General features: G+C 45.9%; 2 protein-coding genes across 22 annotated transcripts in view; both read right to left on the bottom strand.

Moving 5' to 3' along the window:
• Positions 1-14,955, bottom strand: part of HDAC5 (histone deacetylase 5) — a 1,448,645-nt gene that overhangs the window by 393,707 nt on the left and 1,039,983 nt on the right. The window lies entirely within an intron of this gene.
• Positions 10,840-11,493, bottom strand: LOC144756517 (uncharacterized). The gene has a single exon (XM_078646311.1). The coding sequence runs from the start codon at positions 11,491-11,493 to the stop codon at positions 10,840-10,842; it is 654 nt and encodes a 217-aa protein (XP_078502437.1).

The raw sequence follows: 14,955 nt of genomic DNA, 5'->3' as shown, positions 1-14,955 counted from the left end.
TGGAAGGGGGGACTTGGGGAAATTGTTTTTTTTGCACAGTTCGGTGTTGGTTACGGGGCAAACATCACACAAGCAAGAAGCACGATTAGGCAGCACGGTCTTTACCTTATATTTTACATTTACCCTTGACATGGCAAAGTGGACATTACCACGCCCCTTATGGCAGTTGACGTGACGGTAGGGGATGAGGCCCCTGATACTTTAAGATTCCTGACCTGGAATGTCCGAGGACTTAACGATCACCGTAAGGTGCGTAGTCATTCAATATTTAGTCCGGCATAGAGTAGACATTGCTGTCTTACAGGAAACGCATCTCCCATCAGATAGTCTCATTCTTCGATACAGAGGTCTTAAAGACAATATACACGCAGCTGGTTTTACCACTCATGCCAGAGGGGTTCTTACTTGGTTCAACCCAAAGTCCTCCCTAACATGGACGCCGCTGGTGACAGCGATGGGCGATTCACGGTTTCGAGCTGTTATGGCAAGGGTGCGGACTTGTGTATAGTGAACACTTACGGCCCCAACTTTGATTCCCCTGACTTTTATATTGGTCTGGCGGCAAAGATCCTTCCATATGCAGGCAAGCTCACCTACTGGGGAGGGGATTTCAATTTAACAATACACCCTGGACTGGACAGGTCGGATGGCCCGATGCGGCTCCCCTCGGTCTCTGCTCGGGGGCTATCTCAGCAGCTTCAGAATCTGGACTTGGTAGACGTCTGGTGGTATAGACACCCGTCACAGGGCGGGTTTACGCATTATTCGGCCCCCCATAATATATATACGAGGATCGACTATTGGTTTGCTTCCTCTCGTTTCCTTCAGAATGTACGAGCATGCAAAATCTTGCCGCGAACTTTCTCGGATCACTCGCCAATACTGGTTACTTGCTCCATGCCCGCTCGCCAGATTCCACCTTTTGCTTGGCGCTTCCCCCCAAACTCCTTGCTGGACCCTATCTTCAAGGAGGAACTATTGACGTCCCTAGAGACCTTCTTTGACACAAATGTTGGCTCTGTTGATTCGTTTCAATCGGTCTGGGAGGCATTTAAACTTTATACCAGGGGGGTTGTTATTTCTAAGCATGCGGGAGTACTGAAATCGATCAGGAGTCGTCTGGAATTATTGAAACGGAATCTTAGGGAACTCGAGACCTTGAAATCACAGACTGGGGATGTCTCACTCGATCAAGAAATAGCGAGGGTCCTGAGAGAATATAATGAGGAGGCTGATCTGGAAATCAAGCATCTAGGGAAGTAGGCCATAGCCCGGAACTATTGCGAAGGTGAGCGCCCGGGTTCAGTCTTGGCCCGCCTAACTGAGTGCGGCAGGGATAGCGCTTCAGTACCGTTACTTCGCTCGGAGGATTCGGAGGCTCTGCTTTCAAATGAAGCAATCACGGAACGATTTCGTGATTATTACTCGCAATTGTACGCGTCAAGAGGTCCTGCCCCAGAAGACCGTATCCTGGATTACCTGACCCTTATTGAGCTCCCGTGGCTCTCAGACCTGCAGCGTACGTTCCTTGCCCGCCCATTTGAGAGGGATGAAGTGGCCCTTGCTCTGTCGTCCATGCGGAGTTGGCAGCGCGCCCGGCGGCGACGGCCTCACAGTCGCCCTTTATAAGGCTTTCTCTGACCTTTTGATTCCCCATCTACATACTTTGTTTGACGACATGGCCAATTCGGGTACCATGCCGCCCTCAATGAGAGAAGCTCTCATTGTGGTGATTCTTAAACCGGGTAAAAATTTGAGCGACTGTGCTTCTTATCGCCCTCTCTCTCTTATGAATGTTGATACAAAAATTTTCGCTAAGCTCCTATCTAACCGCTTACAACCCTTGGTCACGTCATTGGTGGCCCCGGAACAATCTGGCTTTGTTCAGACTCGTAACCTTACATATAACATTCGAACTGTCTTTGCCGCGTTCCAGCACACGCGTCCAGAGGTGTTGGCTGTAGCACTCTTTTTGGACATGGAGAAAGCTTTCGATTCGGTGGAATGGGCGTTCCTGCATCAGGTTTTGAGTCTAGTGGGACAGTTATTCATTCAGCTTCCACGGGTACTGTATTCTTCACCGACGGCGCGCATACGCATAGGTCAGTTGGTTTCAGAGCCCATCGACATTGGTAGGGGCACTAGGCAGGGATGCCCCCTCTCTCCGATTCTCTATGCTTTAGCTGCCGAGCCGCTGGCTTGTGCACTTCGGGAAAATCATAGCCATCGCGGTATTCGCTTCCCTACTTATAACCTCATTGTCTCTACCTATGCAGACGATACGCTACTTTATGTTAGGGACCCTGCTACTCACCTTGCCCCGGTCCTGCGTGAGGTGGTTCTCTTTGGCTCGCTCTCTGGTATACAGGTTAACTGGGCTAAATCTGTTATGTTCCCTTTGACGCCCTCTACAGAGCAGTTTGAGCCGGGGTACCCAATACAGTGGACTACTGAGGCGGTTAGGTATCTTGGAATATGCCTCCACACGGACTCGGAGGTTGTACTTAATGAAAATTATGGGCGCGCTATCTCTAGATTGGAAGACGACATAGAGAAATGGATCCCCCTTCCGCTGTCTCTTTTGGGACGCATTTCTCTGATGAAAATGGTGATCCTCCCACAATTCCTCTTTTTATTCTGCAATATACCGATGGTCTTATCTTCCCACTTTTTTCGCCGATTACAGTCTTTATTAGTACATCTTGCCTGGGCGGGTAAGCAGCCTAGAGATGCCTGGAGTGTCCTGGTTCGACCGTATGCCTGGGCGCTCCGGACATGGAACTCTATTATCGCGCTGCGCAGAGTGCTCATGCTTATGCTTGGATACATAGCCCGAGTGATGCCCCATACATCCGTATTGAAAGGATTGTTGCGGATCCGACTCCGTTACCAGCGTTGCTGATGCAATTTAGAGATCGCCGTACGGGCTTGATTGACTCCTTAAATTCTGTTGTTCATGCCTGGCATCACATGCAGGAGATTCAGGCATGCGCTTTACTGTATTCCCTGAAGGCGGAAATTGAATGGTGTCACTGGCTAGCGCCATGTCGGGAGAAAGGGGTGATACTAGCTCTTCACCAACTCGGAATACATACTATGGGCGAATTATTTGAGGGAGGCACGGCGCGATCGTGGGACGATATTAATACTGCTGAGGCGGATCACACACCGATATCGCGTTTCCAGTTCCACAGGGTGCGACATGCTCTGCGGGACCTCTTGGGGCCGGATATGGAAGAGCCGGTGACGGTCGCCTCGTTTGACTACGTAGTAGCGGCCAAATCCCCTCTGAAACTGACGACTAACCTCTATAGAATAGCCCAATCCGAGAAATATACTGAGTATACAAAGCCGAGACTTGCCTGGCAAAGTGACTTGGGTACTGAATTGAGTGAGGAACTCTGGCAGTATTGCTGCACCAGCATTAGAAAGATCTCCCTAAATGGACGCCAAAGACTCATACATTACTAAGTTTCTGAACAGGACCTACTACACCCCGGAGAGGCTCTATAGATACAGTCTGCGCGACTTCTCTGAATGCAAGCGCTGCAGTGCTCCTCTAGCGGACTTTCTGCACGTAGCTTGGTCGTGCCCTGATGTTTTCCCCTTTTGGCAGGCTATATATGGAGAAATTAACAGAGTAATGTCCTTAGCCCTAGCTCCGGACCCCCTGTTGGGCCTCCTGGGAAATTCGAAACCCTTGCGACCTGCCCAGAGAAGACTAGTGGACATGGCGTTTCTAATAGCTAAGTGGTGTATTGCGAAAGCTTGGATGAGAGGCCCTCCCCCTACTGTTGCTTTATGGAAAAGGGAACTAATATACTGTTGTACACAAACCGAATTATATAGTGACCTGATGCCACAGAAGAATAGACCTAAGAATTTTTGGTCCCTCATTCTGGATGGCACACTCATGTCACACGCTCAGGACAGGGACAGTGCAGATGAGGGAGGCACACATGACAGCGGAGAAGCGACAGGGGATACCCGACGCGACAGCATTGGCGAGACCGTTACTCCAGACGGGACGACCACTGCACCATCTCCTTAGTTGCAGCTTCTGGCGCTGTGGGGATTGAAGGTTGAGACCCAGGCAGGAAAGATTGTTTGAGTTTGTTTTGCTGACTGTTTTCATAGAACGATCTACCCCCACTTTTTCCGATGTCATTTTGCTGCTGTAATTTTGATTCTCTGCCAATGAGCAATTATTTTATTTATTGTACTGAGTGCTGCTTGTGATTTGCCCACTTTTATGTTTCGTTGTATCACTTTGAGCTTGCTATAAATTAATTAATTAAAAAAAAAAGGTTTCAGGGGGCATCTCTAAGATGCCTTCTGTGGTGCATTTTTCATTAAATCCCACACTGGCATCAGTGTGAATTTATTGTGCTGAGAAGTTTGATATCAAACTTGTCAGTCTTTAGTGTAGCCATTATGGTGCTGTGGGGTTCATAATGACAACCTCCCAGCACCTTTTACTCTTAATGGCATCACTGCACTTACAGTGCCCAGGAATGGCCCTGGGTACTGTAGGGGCATGGGCTCATGCACCTGTGCCCACACCACTGGCATAGGGCACCCAGCTAGAGGGGTGACTGATGTACGCCAGGGCAGTAGGTTTGTGGGCATGGCACACAGGGATGTGTGCCATGTCGACTCTTTGTTTAGTTCTGTACTTAGGCACTCAGCCTGCAAAGGCAGTGTGTGGGTGCCAGGGTACAGGGCCCCTAAGTGTAGCATAATAAGTGCTGCAGCCCTTAGGGGTCTCCTCTGGTCACCATGCCCTGGGTACCTAGGGTACCATTTACTAGGGGCTGACAGGTGGCCAGAGATGCCAATTGGGTTTTAGTTTCAACACAGTTTTAGGGAAGGAACACTGGCCCAGGGTAGATGGTTGGCAGGAGCCCAGGGTACACTCAGTCAAAGCACATCAGCAGTCAGAAAAAAGTGGGGGCATATCAATGCAAGAAAGATGGCACTTTCTCACAGTTACCCAATATGGAGCGAAGTGAGCTTGGGCGCAGCTAAAGTACAGTTCTAGATCTGGTATTTCTAATCCGCCCTCCCCAAAGGGGCGCGTTAGGGTGTCCCATTGGAGTCTGGCTTGCTTTCCTCCCCAAGTGAGTCAAATTAGTTGGCTCTTGCTGGATGAAAAAAATGTCGGCTAGGGGCATAGGGAATGTTAACAAACAAATACAGTAATTTTGGCAGTATGACCATTTTTATGAGGGCGGCTCTGCCCGACAGACAGTGGCAGTGCAATCCATTGTGTGATTTTTTCAGTCAGTGAGTTCAGTGTACATCCATAGTTTGCCCTCATTAGTTCCTACCGGCTACGGGATACTATTATGCCCAGGTAAGTAAGTGCGTCTTCGCACCATTTGAGAGGGTAGTCCAGCATGAATCTGGGAGTGGAATCGGTGAGGGGGTAGATATGGGATTTTCCCCAGTTGATGTTGAATCCAGAGAGCCGCCTGAAGAAGATAAAAAGTCTGAAGATGGGATTCAGACTCACTTACGGAGCTCGTAAATAAAGGGTGATGTTGTCTGCATGTAAAGAAATTAATATTGGTCGTTCTGGATAGATGATAGCGTGATCCCTGAAGTGTTGGTGGATCTTGGCAGCTAGGGGTTCAATAGCTAGGGCAAACAATAGAGGGGATAGGGGGCATCCCTGTCTGGTGCTCCAGGCTATAGAAAAGGAGGACGATCTCTTGCCATTGATCAATACTGTAGCATGTAGGTCTGTGTATAGTAGGTTTACCAGGCTAGGAATAGGATAGCGAAACCCCTGTGGTGTAATACAAAGGATAAATAGTCCCATTCCAGGGAGTTAAATGCCTTGGTGGCGTCTAGAAAAATGGTGGCAGCGTTCATGTCGGGATCTATGTCGTGCAGAATCGCAAAGAGGGTACACAAGTTGTGGGAGATGCCCCTGGTTGGTACAAATCCCGACTGGTCGGGGAGGACCAGAACAGGCATAAGGGGGGTGATGCGGTTTGCGATTAACTTAGCTAAGATCATGGCGTCCACATTGATAAGGGACAGGGGTCTATACGTGTCAACCTGTGGCTTACCCGGTTTAGGTAGCGAGATGATTAATGCTTCACGCATTGATTTAGGCAAGATACCCGACTCGCTTCTTCGAGGACATGGCGCAGCACAGGAATGAGGAGATGCCGGATTACTTTGTAAAATTCTGCCGTGAGACCATCAGGTCCCGGGGCCTTGCCTGATTGCATTTGTATTATTGGGGAGATCATTTCCTCATCTTCGTGGTGCGCCAGAAGGAACTCCCCCTGTCCATCTTCCAGCCAGGCAATAGCAGTATCCTCAAAGAATGGGGTAAAATCTACTGGTTCCTTTCTGTGTTCTATATAGTTGCTTATAGAATCTTGTAAAGGTGTTTACTATGTCAGAAGTATTTCTGTGTATCTGGCCGTCGTCATCCTCAATCTCTAATATAGTATTGGCAAAACAGGGGGGACGGATTACTGAGGCTAGTGCCCGACCCGGTCTTTCTCCCTCCCCATACCGACGTGCCTGATGATATTTTCCTCTAAACGTACACTCTCTTTCAGCTGTTTCTTGGTACTCAGTGAGGAGGTCTCGCAGTTGCGCCTTTTAATACTGGTGTCGGTGAGGTCTGGATAGACAGCTCTGTTTGCCTAATGTCGAGCTCTAACTTGCGCAGCGTATTTCGGATAGCTTTTAAAACTCCTCCGCTTTTGGCTATACAGATGCCTCGTATGGTGACCTAAAAGGCCTCCCATACTGTAGAGTAGTGTGGGACCGTGTTATCATTTAAAGAAAATAAATCTGAAATTTCTTGCTCGAGTTCATCTTTGGAGACGGGGTCTAGCAATGATTGTGGGTTGAGGCGCCAGGAGATGTAGGGGGGGTTCTCATAACACCTTATAAGCGAAAGGAGTACGGGCGAGTGATTCGAGTACGTGCGGGGGAGATGCATGTGTCCACCAAGTTGCCAATCCTTTGTCTATTAGCCAGCTGTCTATTCTGGATCAGGAGGAATGGGCAGTGGAGTAACAATATCCCTCTTGGGTTTGTGGATGAAGAGTCCTCCATGCATCTATGAGGTCATGGTCCTCCATGATGTTTTTGAGGGTGGACCATGCATTAGAGTAGTGGTGGGTCTGTGGATGCGACCTGTCTAAGGTTGGATTTATAGTAACGTTGAAGTCTTCCCCCCCAAATCAGATATGTAGAGCCTATGTCCATTATTTTTCCCCAGAGGATTCTGAAAAATTCTGGATCGTGGGTATTAGGCCCATAGCAGGAGACAAGCGTAACAGATTGTGCAGACAGTTTGCCCCAAAGAATACTGTTGCGGCCTTGTGGATCTCCATAAGAAACAATGAGGGTATAGGGGAGCGTGCATTTCACTAATATGAGGGTGCCTCAGGCATAGGAAGATTAGGACGAAAAGCATTTGCTGGCTGCCCAGTGGGCTGCAAATGTGGGGGATGGGTTGGGAGCAAGATGTGTTTCTTGAAGCATGGCGCAATGGATATTATGAAGATCTAGGAAGGAAAGGATATGGCGTCGTTTGCGGGGTTCCCCCAACCCTCGTATATTCCAGGTCAAAAAGTTATATTTAAGGGAGACGGGTCGTGACTCCATTATTTTTGTGCAAGCTATGTGGATGAAGAGTGTCTGGTGTGCAATAAGAACTATCGACGTCAGTACATTTATGCGAGGTAGTACAGTGGATTACATCATAAAAACTTTACCCACGCCCCCCCTTCCAGAGCAGCAACCCAAAATCTGCTGTGATCCATCCCTCTCCCCCTCCCAATAAGACACAATTTCCACCTTCCCAACAGGTGGCAGTGGGCTCAACAAGTTAACCATTTATAGCATACAATGTTTAGGGTTCACCTTTCGGGTAAAATCTAGAGTGCGACCGGTCTCTCCTCGTCAGAACAAGGGCGCTCGGGCGGTATTGTGTAGTTGCATGTCGTTGTTGTATAAAATTCGGTTCCGTATCTGATAGCTTTGAGCGGCAAGAAGTTGCGCTACCAGTGTGTTATTACAGTCAGGTAGTGCATTAACAGGATGGGTAGTCCAAAAACAATTACAGGTGTCGGGCACTCATCTTCCGCTAACTTTTAATTTATCTGAGAGGTAATGGGAGTGACGTGGGGCAGACAGGTTTTTATGTTATTCAACGGGCCTATTCTTGCCTTGATGCACTGAGCGCGATCAGCAGTTCCCCCTCAGCTTTTCTATGAGATGTGCATGCTGACCTCTGCGTGGTCTCTGGCCTACAACATGTGGGCTAAGTGTAAGGGTCAGCACGATTTCCGCCTTATGCCAGGGGGAAGGAGTGCATACGCCGGAGTTCAGTGCATGTCGTGAAGTCTCAGGGATACATTTCTTGTGGTTTATTCGATATCCAACATGTTGCCACTACCTTCAAGGTGGTGCGGGGGGATGTGTGGCCTGTAGGTATTTTAGGCAGGGTTTTGGGGAAGTCCTGAGCGTGCTGCGGGTTTGTAAAAAATGTTGCTTCCCCTAATGCGTTACTCTGAGACGGGCCGGAAACAGCATAGCATATGGCATGTGTAGTTGTTGCAGTTTCTTCACCTGGAGGAACGTGCGTCTTTGGTCCTGGACGGCCATAGTAAAATTGGGGAAGATTGATAACTCCATTCCCTCATGTTGAAGCTGTCCTTTTTCCCACGATAGGCGGAGGGCAGTGTCTCTATCCTGATAATGGAGTAATTTGGCAATTATGGGTCGGGGGAGCACCCGGGCCGGTAGGTTTGCTAATGAGCGGTGTGCTCGTTCGACAACGAGGACAGGTGAAAAAGCCTCTTTTCCGACTAGCGTGATGAGAAGTCACTCAACATAGTTTGGAGATTTCGGGCCAGATGTAGGTAATTTTATTTTACCACTTCTTAAATACCGAATCATACCGATTCGGTATTTAAGAAGTGGTAAAATAGATGGGGGGAGATGTAGGTATTTCTGAATCGGTAAATACCGAATCTACCGATTCTGTAAATACCGAAGCGGTAATGCCCATTGATTCCTATGGGCACTGAAGCCCATAGGAATCAATGGGCATTACCGAATCGGTATTTACAGATTCGGTAAATACCGATTACAGCAAGGGTGCAGGGGGTGTCACTTTGACACCCTCTAGCAACCCAAATACAGGCATGTGTGCCATGTGGCACACAGACATGCCCATAGGGCAGGTCTGTGTGCCACATGGCACAGGTGTGCATGCAAAGATGTGCATGCACACCTGTATTCGGTATTTTACCACCCAATTGGATTGGGTGGTAAAATACCGAATTCTGAAGGCCTGTAGCACTGTCAACAGTGCTACCTACATCTGGGTTTTACCGAATCGGTAAAATTACCGATTCGGTATTTTACAGATTCGGTAAATTTACCGTTTCGGTAAATTTACCGAATCTGTAAAATATTTGCCCCTACATCTCGAAAACCAATTACCGGTCGGTAACAGCCGAAATCGGCCGTTACCGACCGGTAATTGGCGACCTACATCTGGCCCTTCATTCTCTCAATGTAGAACCCAGTGATGCCATAGTATGACATCACTGGGAGATTCTGAAAGAAGAGGCAATTGATGAAGCGGGAGGTTGCTGTACACTTGTGTAGCTGTACTTATATGAATAAAGGCTTTTTATTCATTAACCACTGCCTCTGTGGTTACTACATTTCATGGCGACGAGGATGGGATTTATTTGGTGATAAGCAGCGGACATGTCCAGCACACTAAAAACCTTTCCACCATCCATCCCGCTCAACATCTGTGTTATATTTGGTAGTGGTTGTCTATCAACCCATATGTTCTGATTTAAATCTCTCAAGTCTATGCATTGACGAATATTATTTCCTTCCTTGGGCGCGACGACTATCGGAGCAAGCCATTCTGATGACTCAATTGGTTCAATAATCTTGCATTCTAACAATTTATCAATCTCCTTTCGTAAAGGTTCTCTCATTAACAAAGGTATAGACCTAACTTTATGTACAACTGGGCGAGCATTCTTTTTCAAAATTATCCGGTGAGTAAAGTTTTTAAGCATACCCAGATCATCTGTGAATAAATGGGGAAATGACGCCATTAATCTCCTCCCCCCAGTCGGATTTGTCTTCTAAAACAGGCAAATTACATATTCGTGTAGATTCTATCACCATTACTGGTTCCTTAGCATTAGGATTTAGAATGATATTCAGATCTTTTTGGTGACGCCATCCTAAAAGATTAGACCCCTCTTCAGTTACATATACTCTACCATGAACACTAATATTTTTAAAGAACAAGTCCATCCATTCCATCCCCACGTTTATCTTTTTTCCACCATAACCCACGGCACTTATATCAGAATGTTGTAGATTCTTCAGATTCCTTTTTAATTCCTTCACGTATTCTTCCTTAGATATCAGTGTGAATAAACTACCTGAATCTGCCAATACTTAAATTCCAATATTGCCAAAAATAATTTCACAATGTGGTTTCTCTAGTTTCTCTGTACTTTCCATTTTTATACCTTTGTTTTCATGAACAACTAGTTCCTTTTCTGACATACTACATTTATCTATAGAAAGCATCAATTATTTTTTTATTTCTCCTAGATTTTCTATGGTCTTTACACTAGAACATTGATTTTTAAATCTACACATCTTAGCTAGATGACCCTTCTTTCCACACGATCTACACGTTACACTTCTAGCACCACACGAGAGGCTGGAAGCAATGTGCCCAGGACATCCACACCTATAACATGTAATTTTCCTCCTCACCACCAAATTGGGTGCATTGAGTGCATTAGAAGTCTTTTAGTTTTTGAAATTAGTTTCATTTTTTAGTCCTACTTCATCCACATCTAAGGATACTACTTCTTTTTCCGAGGATTTAATGTTCATGTTTCCAACATCGATTTCTTTCATCCAAACAGCAGTGTGCTCTAAGCTTCTGGCAATTTGTACTGCTTCATCTAGTGTAGGGTCTAGAGATAAAAGCCTTTCTTTAACTTTTTTGTCTTTGGTACATCTAACGATCTGATCACGAATTAAAGATTCTGTTAAATTTTGGAACTCACTTGTCACTGCTAGACCACGTAGCGTAGCTACATAAGTCATGATGTCCTCATCTTGTGCTTGTGCACGGCAGAATAATTTATGTCTCTCAAAAACCACACTAAGTTTAGGCGTAAAATGTTTCTCTAGCATTTGTATTGACATTTCATACACATTTACAGGCTGCCCATTACCAATTCCTAAAGAAATCTCTGGGAGGTCGTCATAGATCCTTTTTCCTTCTGTTCCCAAATGGTGTAAAAGGATCACTTGTCTCCTCAATGGACCATATTTATCTCCACCTATAGCTAAAATATACGTGATAAAAATGTTCTTCCACCTTTTCCAAGGAATACTAGGCTCACCAGGAAGTGGTAAAAATGAAGGTGGAGAAGCCATGTTTTGATCAGACATACCTGCAATTAAATTAAAAATAACAAGCTACCAAAATTAATTAAAATAATAATTTAAAATAATTATCTAAAACAACAATCTAAAATAACCATCTAAAATAATGATTTCAAACAATTTTCTAAAATAATTATCCAAAATAATTATTATTTCTTGACTTGTTCACTCTGCAAGGTTCTCTTGAGTCTTCCTACTATTTCCACAGGTACAGGAAGTCTGACTAGACAAACTTGAAGCAGTCGACAGAATCCTTGCAGTGGCACTGGTAAGAATGAACTGTAACTCTATTTTAATTTGGCATTGTTCATACAAAGATGATTTGCACTTCAAAGTGTTAATCATTTTAGTTGATTACCATAGCAAATGGTTTTTAGTGAAATCCGTAGAACATATTACATCAGAAGTAGTGATTGAGTTTCTGAAGAATGCATTTTTAGAAGAAGGAATACCTTAGTGTCTGGTTACGGACAATGGAGTCCAACTGGTTTCGACTGTGATGGGAAGATTTCTTACGGGATTAGGTATCAAGCATGAAAGAGTAGCGTTATTCAGACCACAAGCAAATGGATTAGTTGAGCGAGTTAATCGCATCATAGTAGACAATATTCAATTGTCTTTGAGTAATGGTTTAAAATGGAGAGAGGAACTAGACAAGATGATCTGGGCTCACAGGGTGACTCCCCATTCTATTACAGGTGTATCACCTTTTGAGGCTTTAAAAGGAAGAGAACCGGCACCCAAAGAATTTCCTGTATGGTTGCAAAAGAAAGATCAGGTCTGGGTGGATCGAGAATTAATTGCAGAAAGAGTTAAGCAGTCTCAAGAGAGGAATAAGAATGATTATGACAGAAGGAAAGGAGTGACGGATGTTAAAATCATTATTGGTGACTGGGTGGTCACAAAGAAAATGGGATTTGTGAGAAAAGGTGAGAGCAAATTTTCCAGACCTCAAAAAGTAATAAAAGTAATGAACTCAGTAGTAACTCTCGAGGATGGTAAAATGTGGAGTATGGGTAATTTATACAAAGTTGATGCCCCAAATTCTATTGAGTAACTGGTGCAAATGTAAAAAAAAAAGTGATGTTTCAAATTTTATTGAGTAATTATGTTGTTGTTTGTTATATTCATTTCTTGTTATTAATTTCAATATGTATAAACTTTAATGTTTTATTGCGATTCCTAGTAAGGGGGGAGATGTGTGGAGATTTCATTCTCTCAATGTAGTACCCAGTGATGCCATAGTATGACATCACTGGGAGATTCTGAAAGGAAAGTCAGTTGATGAAGCTGGAGGTTGCTGTACTTATATGAATAAAGGCTTTTTATTCATTAACCACTGCCTCTGTGGTTACTACACATAGTCCTCCATTTTGCCAGTGGCTGTAGATTCCGCCACACCGAGGATTCTAAGGTTGTTTCTCCTCAAGCGGGATTCTATCAGTGCAGTGTGTATTCCGTATACTGGATGCCTTGCAGGGTATTTGGATCGAGGCTTTGCACAAGTCTGGGTTTGTTGTGTTGACTGTGACGTGACGATTTAGCAGGGTGAGCAATTTTTGGGCAATAGTACTTAGCGTGGATTGGATCTCGCACAGTCTTGCAGGGGTGACAGGTGTAGGTCGGTCTGTTTTTGGGGAGCCCCGCGCCTGTCTAAGGGTATGCAGGCGTTGCTCGCCCCGCGCAGGTGTGGGAGCGCTGGTGCGGGCAACACTCAGCCGTGGCAGAGATCCGGCGTGTGGGTGCACTGTAGCGTGCCGTCGCCGGTCCTCGGCGGAGGCGGCAAGATGTGCAGAGGAGGCCTGCCATGCAGACGTCGCTGCGGGTGCCTCCCGTTGAATTGGGCAGCCAGAATCAGCCACAGGCAGTGGTCGCGGGGCAGAGGCACAGCGGCTACGGTGATGTGTAATGGCACTGGATGATGTGTAATGGCGCTGGGTCAGTCTTCTCTGGGGTGAATAACGGCGGCTACACACCATGGTGGGAGCTGACCATGAGGGGCAGTCGCATCTATAACAGCGGCAAACAGAGAGATACTTGTATTGGCAGCGGGGGGCCAGGTGGATGGCAGTTCACTCACCGGCAGCTGTGTGGGGGTCCGTGTAGGCTGTCTCAGACGGTATCGGTGCCCAGGCTCCCAGTCGTGCGGATTAGCCCGGTTTGTCTTGTCGGCTGGGTCTCCCCCTCGGCTCCGAGTCCCCAAACAGTGCACAGCGAGGAGTTGGCAGATCCGGTAATAGTGACGACTCAGTCGGGGCAGATCTGAGCTGCCGACAGGTCACAGTAGGTGCTGCTGGTTCGCCGGCAGTGGAAATGGCTCGATTAGGTCGGTGGTCGCCACCATTTTAGGCAAAGTATCCGAGGAATCGGGACTCCGCGTCTCCACTCTCCCCTTCAGCTCAGGAGCAGTAAAACCTCACGGCGGCAGTCCCCGTGCCATTAGTTGTTGATCCGCGCGGCTTGGGGCACATATAGGCGCGAGATGAGGAGGATAAAAGCTGAATATTGGCCCGAGCAGCAAGAGCCTCACGCAAGTGTGGCCATCTTGCTTGGCGCCCTCTAGCGCACCCTGGACTTTTCCTAAATATTTAATTTTCAGTGCTGGCTGCCTTGCAAAGCTAATATGTATAACGCTTTCCTAGTTTCAGGCAAGGTTCCCCCCCCCCCCCATCTAGAAGTGGATGTAGAGATTGATACATAAGCTAGGTGTGCCTGTGAAAGCCTGTGCCTTGTACAGGCTTATTACTTTACGGAATGCAAAACTTAAAATCTATAACAAAATACAGTACATTTTTCAAGTAAAGTCAAGTTCAACTTTATTTTATTCAAGTGTGCAGTTAATTAAAACCTTTGCACTAAAGTACATTCATTAAAACTTATAAAAGAAGGAACTTTTAAAGGAGAAAGGTCATTGTTCAAGATGTCAGTGTAAAAATGCAAACAAGAGAAATTGTGCAAAGCGAATCAATTTAAATGGCTTAGTGCACCAAGTTTGTCCATATGAAGATAAAGCTGCATCTGCATGAATCTTTGAATCTTAATTATTCAAGACTTTCATGCCCTAATGTATAGATTCATATCAAGCAGGGAGTACTTAAAATAGACAAACACTTGACAGAATGACTTATTCTCTATATTGCAGTAAATACCACAAAATTAAGAAAAATTGTTGTTTTAGACCTTGATGCTGAAAAACACTGTTGACTGATCCTTCTTGAAATACGTAGAGGAAAAGATGGAGGCGAGTCCTGTTATGCAGAAACACGCATCAGCATATTGGTCAATAAGGAAAGATGTCACCTCTCCTCCTTAGTAGAAGGAACAAGATAGGGCTTCCCCAAGACCCCTCTCCTTTTTGGTGTGTTGATATAGTCACTGGCACAAAAACATTAGGGAAAGTCAAGTTATAGAACAAATGTTTTTGGGTGGGACATGTCGTAAGATTAATTTATTAGTATTGAAATTCCG

The sequence above is a fragment of the Lissotriton helveticus genome, chromosome 5_1 (genome assembly GCF_964261635.1).
Source record: "Lissotriton helveticus chromosome 5_1, aLisHel1.1, whole genome shotgun sequence".
NCBI classification, from domain to species: domain Eukaryota; kingdom Metazoa; phylum Chordata; class Amphibia; order Caudata; family Salamandridae; genus Lissotriton; species Lissotriton helveticus.
The sequence above is the reverse complement of the archived record's forward strand: the minus strand, read 5'-3'. Positions and strand labels throughout refer to the sequence as shown.

Bases quoted from the DNA above. Each gene is read 5' to 3' on its own strand.
- LOC144756517 (XM_078646311.1), bottom strand. From the start codon at position 11,493: ATGTCTGATCAAAACATGGCTTCTCCACCTTCATTTTTACCACTTCCT.